General features: G+C 55.9%; 1 protein-coding gene across 1 annotated transcript in view; it reads left to right on the top strand.

The window, feature by feature from the left end:
• The first annotated feature begins 8,484 nt into the window (after positions 1 to 8,484).
• Serbp1 (SERPINE1 mRNA binding protein 1) overlaps positions 8,485 to 9,549 on the top strand; it is a 32,225-nt gene continuing 31,160 nt past the window's right edge. The window contains exon 1 of the mRNA XM_010605239.1: positions 8,485 to 8,515. Within this exon, the coding sequence (XP_010603541.1) occupies positions 8,485 to 8,515 (31 nt within the window). The remainder of the gene's footprint in view (positions 8,516 to 9,549) is intronic.

Genomic DNA, 9,549 nt, shown 5'->3' with positions numbered 1-9,549 from the left:
ATTTCCAGCTCGACGGAAACCGAGGATCAGCAATCAGCTGAAATCCGGCTCTGCCCCGACAGGACGCTCGACGCTCTCGCCCCTCACCCAACCGCTGCAGCCCGAAACAGCGGGGCCTCCGGAGCCCTGGCCCGGCAGAGGGGCGCGGCGCGGCCCTAAGTGACACCCGAGGAGCGGAGCGCCAACCTCCGCAGGAGCTGCTGCAGCAGACGCCTCAGACCACAGCGGACACCTTCGGAGAACGCCCAGCGCTCGCTCCACCCGGGACTGGGTCCCCCTGCCTGAGCACTCGGTGCCTGCCTCTCGGTACGTCCCACCACCAGGAGAGGCGGGCGGCGGTCCTGTGACACCCGGGGGCTCCGGGACCTCCACCACGCCTAAGCCTACAGTGCTCAACGCCCTAGGGAAGGGGTGCATAGATCCGTCACAGGCGAGGTGGCGCAGAACTGTAAGCCCACACTTGGGAGGCTGAGGCAGGAGGATCACCATGACCTCAGGGCCAGCCTGATCTACGAAGCTAGACTGTGCCTCAAAACAAGCCAACAAAAATACATCCGCAGACTAAGGCTGGAGGGTTGATTTGAGCGCAGGTTTCAGATTTCAGTCCGTGTGGGCTGCCTTGTAGCTGAGGGGCTGACGGAGGAGAGCTGTTCCCAGCCTGCGGCACAGGAAACGGGAGGAGCCGAGGGGGACGAACCCTTCCAGGCCACGCCCCGCCTCCGCCGCAGGTCGGGTCTTTTTAGGGGCTGGCGCCCCGGCCTGTGCCCCCGAAGGCTCTCAATGCGGGGTCCGACAGCCGGAGCGGGCGTGCTGGTTCACGCTGGTGACCCCACCGCCAAGGAGGCCGAGGCAGGAGGATGGACAGCTCACGCCCAGCCTGGGTCACCACTTATCTTGTCTCCAAGAGAAAAACAGACGGAAGGAGGAGTGCAGCCCGCGAGAGCGCCGTGGGCTCAAGTCGCACGAACCCACCTGGGCGCTCGCGCGGACGCAGGGACGCAGCGCCCCGCAGGGAAGGCGGCCGCTGCCGGGAGGGCGAAGCCGCTCCTGTGTCCCGCATCCTGAGATCACCGCGGGGACAGATCGGGGTGCGACCACGAACACGGCGAGGTCCCGCCTCAGCCTCCACACAGGGACAGCTTCACGCCCCGACTCCCCGAAATCGCCCTCAGGTCCAGCACAGTCGCCCGTCCTGGCCGCTTCCTGCAGCGGGCCCGAGTCCTCTCTCCTGAGCGTCCTTGGCTTCGCTGTCCCTGCTGCCTCCGTGTCCCGAGCGGACGGAAAACGCTTCCCTTTGGGGTCACTGGACCTTTGGGAAGAACCGGAAGTCACGTGCTGCCAGATCTGGTGACCAAAGTGGACGAGGGCGCAGCGTCAGGTTTTTCTGAGCTGCCTTCCAGTTTTGCGCACCTCATAAGAACAAGTCAGTTGCCCCTGGTTGCCACGGAGACGGTAAACAGCCCCGGGCTCACCACCTTCCTGCTCTGCCCCGCAGGGGAGGGGCCCATGGGCAAAGCCATCAGTGGCAAACCCGCGACTGCGCCTTCTTTTTTGAGACGGGGGCTCTCTATGTAGCTCAGGCTGACTTCAAACTCGCAGCGATCCTCCTGCCTCAGCCTCCCGAGTGTTGGGATGACTGGCACACCCAAGTTCAATGTGTTAGACTTTCTTGGACCTGCTCAGGTGAAATGCTCTTCGGAACCTGTTCTTATATTTGAATGAGATTACTTATTGTTTCATCTCTGAGTTGCAAGAATTGTTCTATTCTGAGCCAGGTGTTGGGGGGGTTATTTTTGTTTTTTGTCGCGTTTTGTTTTTTCTACAGTAAGAATTAAACCCGGGATCTCACATGCTGGGCAAGCACTGTACCTCTGAACTGCATCCTCAGCCCTCTTTGAATTTTATTTTGAGACAGGGCCTCACTTTGTTGCACAGGCTGGCCTTGTATTTGGGATCCTCCTGCCTCAGCCTCCAGGTCCTGGGGCCTACAGGTGCATGCCAGTGTGGCCAGCACTTAGTCTTTACTTTGGATAACATCCAATGGTCTGCTTTTTCTTTTATTTTTGTTTTTCGGTGTCATAAAAAGGCTCTGTCTGTGAAAGGTCACAGACAGGGAGACCTGTATTCTCCTCAGAGTCCATGGTCTCTGTGCCCCGTCAGGTCTGTGCACGGAGGGGCCTAGTGTCACTGTGCCTGTGTGTGGGCATCAGTGTCATTTTAATGACTACAAAATACAGCATGGATCGGAAGATGTTTTAATCTTTTCACTTTGGAAGTACGAGAAATTCTAGGAAGACGATATCTAGAATTGCTTTTCCACACAAATTAGTAAAACCTAGAAACATCTGTAAGTGGGCGCGTAACGACCTAACCCGAGTCTGGCGAGCACTGCTTGGGTGAGCCCAGTGCTTCCTCAATCAGTGGACTGCAGAGTCCTCCTCGCCGTGAGGAAAGGGGAGTTTTTTTTTTAACCCTTGCTGACGTCATACATTTTTCTCACCAGTAGTGTTCTCTTATTTGTATTTTACTTTTCGAGACAGTGGCGATCTTCCTGCCTCAGCCTCCTGGGATCATAGGCGTGTACCTCTATGCCCGGCTGCTATATGTCATTTTTTTTTCTTGGTGCCGGGGATCGAACTCAGGACTTTTTGCTTGTGAAGCAGGCGGCAGCACCAGGAGCTACATCCCCGACCCCTGTATGTTTTAATCTAGAAATATTCTGACTTCATCATAACTCACAGATCTCTGTTCTCAATCTTTCATTTGAACCTTTAGATGCCAGTGCAACTCTTGGCTTCTGGAAGGCATACTGTCGCAAAGTTCCTGCTGGATCACGAATCTTCTGCCTCCCCTGCAAGAACTTGCAGGGTTAAATTCAATTTTTTTTTCTTTTTTTGTGTGTGCTGAAAATCAAACCTAGAAGCTTGGATTTTTAAGAAAAGTTTTAAACTGGGCATGGTGGGGCACACCTATAATCCTAGCACTCAGGAGGCTGAGGCAGGAGGATCACAAGAGCTGGAGGCCAGCCTGGGCTACATGGAGAGATCCTGGCTTTCTTCACCAGCCACCCCTCCTCCCGTTAGTGCTTCTCCTGCAGTATTTTGGGGCTGCATCTTCCCTGCCCTTTAGGCCCCAACTGGATAACAGCTCCCGAACAACCCCCCACAACTCAAGGGAGGCCTCCGCGCGCTCCTTCCATTCCTGCCGCCCCCAGGGTTTGGCTGGCGATCTCTATGTTGTCCCTGCCTGAGACTCTTGCTTCCCTATTACTTCACTTGTTTATCTCTCTCTCTCTGCCTTGTTCACAATCCCTTCTCGATCCTCAGTGCCCAGTAAAAGGGAAATTCCCATAAATGCTTTTGTCAAATGATTAAAGGAAGAATTGATTAAATGGGAAATTAAATGTAATCACAGATGCGATGCTTGTTCTTCATCTTGTGTAAGACACATACTTCTAAAAGTTGAGTTTAAACCAGGAGTGGAGGGTGCGGGCCTACAATCCCTGTGCTGAGGAGGCTGAGGCAGGAGGATCCCTGCAAGTTCAAGGCCAGCCTGGGCTACATAGTGAGACCTGCTCAAGGCTCAAGGCCAGCCTGGGCTACATAGTGAGACCTCAACTCAAAAAAAAAAAAAAAGTTGAATTAAGTGGACTTTTAAAACATCAAACTGTAGGAGAAAAATGAAACCAATAAACCCAAGAACTTTTTTTTTTTTTTTGAGACAGGGTCTCACTATGCAGTCTAGGCTGGCCTCAAACTCGAGGAAATCCTACTGCCTCAGCCTCCTGAGTGCTGAGATTACAGGCAGGCCTACCATGCCTGGCCTGACCAGAGAGCATCTTAACGACGTGCAGTTCCACTGCCCCCATGGCAGCCACTGCCGCTTGGCATGGGAAGTTTCAAAGGTAGTGAGTCCAGACTCTCATGTCTTGTAAGGGTGAACACATATCAGGTTTTAAAGGTTTCATGTAAAAGAGGAATAGAAAATATCTCAATAATTTTTATATTGAAGCAATATTTGGGGTACATTGGGTTAATATAAATTTTAAAAATTAATTTCATCTGCTTCTTTTTAACTCTGGCCACTGGAGAATTTAGAATTACATACACATGTGGATCATACTATTTTTCTATTTTTTGTTTGTTTGTTTGGCTGGTTTTGGGGTTTGTTTTTTTTTTTTGAGACATTCTCTTTATTCAAGCTGGTCTTGAGTTTGTGGGGATCCTCCTGCCTCAGCCTCCCAGAGCGCTGGCTGGGATAACAGGTGTGAGTCACCACGTCCAGAGAAAAAAATTCCTTTTGAGACAGGGTTTTGCTAAATTCTCCGGGCTGGCCTTGAACTTTCAATCCTCCTGCTTCAGCCTCCCCAGTAGCTAACATTACAGGTGAGCAACACTGTTCCTAGCTTGCTGTTTCTTTTTCATTTTTATTTTTATTTCTATTTTCCTGGGCTCAGGCCCAGGAGCATCAGCTGGGTGGCACCTTGGGGGACAAGTCAGCCCCCTGGGGTGTGGCACAGGTGGCAGCCAGGGGACAGCGGCAGAGACTGGGGGCCAGGGTTTTGGCCCAGCGGTGCGAGGGATGAAAGCTGGGCCTTGGTGCTTGGGGCCTGAGGTCCCTGCCAGCAGCTTGCATTTGTGGTCTTGGACGCTCCCCAGGCTCCGGCTGCATCAAGAGCCCCGGCTGACTTTCACAGGTGGCCAGGGCTGAGAGCCAAGGACCAGAACACTGAGTAGAGGAAATAGCAGCAAGAGGGACAGCTCGAGATCCTGTGAGGAGCTGGGCACGGTGGTGCACACCTGTGATCTAGCACGTGGGAGGCTGAGGCAGGAGGATCACCGACAGTCGGGGCCAGCCTGGGCTACACTGAAAGACCATGTTTCCAAAAAGAGAAGATAGAAAGAGAAAAAGATCACGCAGGGCCAGAAAACCAAGGGAGAGGAGCCTGCTTTCTTCTTTGAGCCCTGCAAGCCACTGAAACCCTGCAGCTGCAGGGAAGGCGAGAGGAGACCTGCAGACCTGGAAGCCAGAGACGGGAGAGGAGGCGCGCGAACCAGTCGGGGGACCGTTGCGCAAGACATCACCTCTGGGGCGCAGGGAGGAGACGCAGCCCAGAGACAGGAAGAGGCAGGGCGGCCAGGGCCAGGCCCGGCCTGCTGACTTCGCAGTGGGGGCGGATGGGGACGGCTGGACGGGGGCGATGACCGGGGACATTCACGTGACACCAGCCATTGGCAGGCAGGCGCTGAGCTGGGCGTGGTGGCACAGTCCTGTCATCCCAGAGCTCAGGAGGCTGGGGCAGGAGGACCGCTGCGACTTCGAGGCCAGCCTGGGCTCCACAGTGAGTTCAGAGCTGGCCTGGACTGCACAGAGTGAGACTCGGTCTCAAAAAAATAGTAAAGAAAGACAAGAAGGGCGTGGGGCTCAGCAAGGACCTCAGTCCGCAGGCCCAGGAGCCCTGCATGGGCAGAAGGATCGAAGGCGGCAGACACTGGGTGGGGGGCACAGGGCTGGGGGCTCTGGTTTGGGTTTTCGGACCGCAGAATTCAGTCTCCCTGCTCAGCCCCTGACTCTAGGGTGACCTCCCTGTCCCCAAAAAAGTGACCACAAAGGCACTCGTACGATGGCCTAGGGGGCCACAGGGCCCATCCAGGGACCAGAAACTGAGACCGCGGCTGATCAGCCCTGGTCCAGACGACCCGAGCAGCCAGGGCGTCACCTGCCCCGACCCAGGCGCGGCCAAGCTTCCCCTCCCCTTCTTTTGGTCCACTGAGGCTGCCTTCAGCCTCGCACTGAGCTAAGTCCCCGCCCCACGTCCCTTTGTTCTGACTTTGACACAAGCTCTCATGAGATCACTGAGTGCCCAGGCTGGGCTTAAATTTGCAATCCTCCTGCCTCAGCCTCCCAGAGTGCTGGAATAACAGCCTGGGCCACTAGGCCTGAGCCTTTTCATCCATTCCCACCAAGAGCTACAAGACAGAAGGATTCAGAAGGAAGCTCAGAGGCCACTTCCTATGATCGCTGTGTTTGTGATATTTTCTTTTGCTCTTTATCTCATCCTGGCACAAATCACGCACGGCCACCACCGAAAGGATTAAAGCAACGGCCCAGACTGGGAGGCGGGGCCAGGAGCTGACCCCAAAGGAATTCCACACTAGACAAGGCTCATGGGTCCTCGATTTATCCTGAATCCAGATGAGAAATTGCAGGGCTTAGCTACTGAATGGATGCGTAAGTGCTCCAGGACTAGTTGTCTGAAAATTTAAATCAGTCTCACTTTCTCTCTCTCTCTCTCTCTCTCTCTCTCTTCTGAGACAGGGTCTTGCTATGTAGTTCACGCTGGCCTTCAAGTCACTATGTAACCAAGGCTGACTCCCGATCCTCCTGCCTCAGCCTCCTAAGTGCTAGGGTTACAGCCTGGTGCTACCATGACCCGCTAAACCAATATGTATACAATGAGTCCAAAATAGGAACATCATTTTTACACAGAGGTAGGGGAAGGGCTTGCGGGGAGATGGGGGATGGGGAAAAAAGAGGTGGGAGGTGATGGTGTGCAGGTGCAGATGTCCCCTGATGAGTGTCATCAGTAGGTGTGTCTAAAATGGACCAATAAGTGGTTCGCTGTAAAAAAATAAAATATTTGATTATTCTCTACAATCAAATTTAAAAGGTGCGGGACTGGGTCACACGCCTGTCATCCAGCACTCAGGAGGCTGAGGGGAGGATCGTTGTGACTCCTAGGCAGTGAGGGCCGAGAGGAAGGTCCTGCGTGGACACACGTGGCACTGGTGGGCAGGTTCATCTACACCGCAGGGCGACAGTGGCTCAGACTGGCAGCCGGCGCTGTGCTGGGTCCCAGAGGAGGCGCTGATGGGGAAATCACAGCTCTCCCAGCCCTGCTGATCCCCGCGGGCGGGCGCTCCGCAGTCGGAGCCGCCCGGTGTGACTCACTGGTCCCCGGAACTCGCAGCCTGTGCGCGGCGCTGCTCCCCCATCTCCTCCCAGCGGCCGGCGGCTGGGCAGTGTCATCAGCGGGGGGAAACTGAGGCTTGGGGACATCAGCGATTAAACTGTAGTCTGACGTGGGGGCTTCACGACGCGCTTTATGATGTGTGCACAGGGAGGACTTGCACCCCAGTGAGGCCGCCCCAGGCCTACACTGTAACCACTGAGGTCTGCTAGTCACTCAACAGGCGTTTATGGGGCATGTGGTTTTGCTAGTCCCTGCTTGTCCTAAATACGACCCATGCCCTGTGGTTGAGGCGGGTGCTCAGAGGGAAGGCACGCTTAGCAAAGGCTTCCAGAACCTTCTCTGGCAGACGCAGCCTATGGCCGGATCCAGAGTCCTCATGAGCCAGTGCTGCTGGGAAGATGACCAGCCGGAGCTTGACCCAAGGGACACAGGCAGCCACCCTCTTCCCGGGGGGCTCGGGGCTCCAGAAAAGCCGGTGCAGACTGGGCAAGCATTTCCTCCTCCAAACCCAGCACCTCCAACTCAAATCTCACAGAGATCCTCCTGCCTCAGCCTCCTGAGTGCTTGGGTGTGCCCGGCCACCTTCCTCTCCTCCCCTCACTCCCCTTTCTGTCTTCCTTTCTTCCCTCGGCCTCTGCTGACCCCGGCCGCCTGCCCGTGTCCCTCACCGACTGGCGGGGCAGCCAGGCCCGCTGCCCTCTGTTTATAGGCTCCCAGCCAGAAGGAGGATGGAGGAAGGCCTGGGTCCTCAGGCCCGAGAAACTCCAGAACGCGCCCCTGTTCCGTCCTAGCAGGGGCTGAGTACACGCCGCGTTCTGAGTCCTTTTTAAGGAAAGACGTTCCCTCCGGCCAGTTCCCTCTGCGATTCAGTTTCCCAGGCTGGGAGACTGCACAGCTGAGCGCGGCCAGCACCTCCCGGGCTCGCCAGTAACCGGCACCGGCGGCTGCGACATCTCGGGAGACAGGGGAGCAGGGACAGCAAGCAGTGGACACGAAAACGTCTCCTCTTTTACGCTGCAGGGCTTTTTATTTTGTTGGAACATCTTGGATACACACGGTGTCACATTCATCACAGGGGATTCGAGCCTTACGCGGTGCAGCTTCTGTCTTCCTTTTTCCCAATCCCCTCCCTCCCTTCAGCCCCTCTTCCCTTCCTTATTTATAAAAGTTTTGTTTCCATTTTATCCTTCTATCCTCTTTTTTAAATTCTTTTTTTTAATAAATTTGTTTGTTTGTTTGGTTTGGTTTTTGAGCTTAGGTCTCCCTATGTAGTTCAGCCTGGACTTGAACTCATTATGTAGCCCCAGCTGGCCTGAAATTCCTAGTGCTCCTCCTGCCTCAGCCTCCTGAGTGCTGGATGCCAGGTGTGTGCCACCACGCCTGGGACAAAAACTGTTTCTGAATAAAGTCAACAGCTCGCTCCGAGCAGAGCGGGGAGGCGGACATTCACCCCAGCCTTGCAGCCTGGCTGAGTGGCGAGAAGGTGTCTCCTGGACTAAAGCGAGGCCGACATGGAGGCCGAAGCAGGCCGTGTGGCCCTGAGTCTGCGGTGCTCATTCCGTCTGACGGCCCAGGCTCTCGGGTGGAAGCAGCTTCAACAAAACGGGGAGCCCAGCTGAGCAGCTGCAGCCGGAACCCAGACAGGGTGGCCAGGCGTCCGCTGCAGCCTCACCACGGCCTGGGCAGGAGGGTCCACTGTCCCGGACGAAGGAGACTGCCCTGACTCAGCCTGGTGGATCCTGGGGAGGCTCCGCTCCAGGCCGCCCCTGCTTGTTAACGATCACAAGAGGAAAAGCCAAGCCCTGTGACAGGTGAGACTGCTCCACGAAGTGGGGAGCTTGGTTGCTCAGCGGGCCACTTCCTGTCTCTAAAAGTGGCTTCCCTGAACAAAGCTTGCGTTTTCGCAGCAGCAGTAGAGTGAGGGAGGATTAAGGGGCAGAAGGGAAAAGCAAGGCAGGTTCACCGGGAGGGCGAGGAGGCCGAGCTCTGCGAAAGACTGCTGGCTTGCCGACCACTGCCGTCAGCACCAGGCCCTGGCTCTGTCCCCAGCCCTGCGCTGAAGAACAAAAAGAATCTGGGGCGTGGTGACGCACACCTGTGATCCCAGCTCTCGGGAGGCTGAGGCAGGAGGATCGCCATGAACCCAGAGTTGAAGGCCAGCCTGGGCTTCATAGGAAGGAAGGGAGGGAGGGAGAGAGGGAGAGGGACTAAAAGAGAGACAGACCCCATGCTCAAGGCATGTTATGACATTTCCAAGTGCTTTTCCTTGTTAAGGAGTGAGAGACAGAAAGAACACACGCAGGACCCGAATTCTCTGTCCCCAGCAGGAGCCCTGGGCAGGCAGGTGGACCGGGTCATTTGTCCCCGTCTGACAAGGCTTTGAGGTCAGTTGCGTGGGCCTGGGCCGGCCGGCACCCCAGGGAATCTGCTGACAGCGGCAGGGCTCCGAGGCGGCTCGGAGGAGGATCCGTCCGGGGTCGGCTCGTAAAGTGGGTTTACAGGTGGGCGCACCAAAGGGCGGCAGACGCGGAGAGGCCGCGGTACCCAACTCTCGGAAGGCTGGCCGGGCCTCCCTC

This window comes from Fukomys damarensis, unplaced genomic scaffold, assembly GCF_012274545.1.
Source record: "Fukomys damarensis isolate Sample0158 unplaced genomic scaffold, DMR_v1.0_HiC HiC_scaffold_33, whole genome shotgun sequence".
Taxonomy (NCBI): domain Eukaryota; kingdom Metazoa; phylum Chordata; class Mammalia; order Rodentia; family Bathyergidae; genus Fukomys; species Fukomys damarensis.
This window is presented reverse-complemented; position numbering and strand designations above follow the sequence as displayed.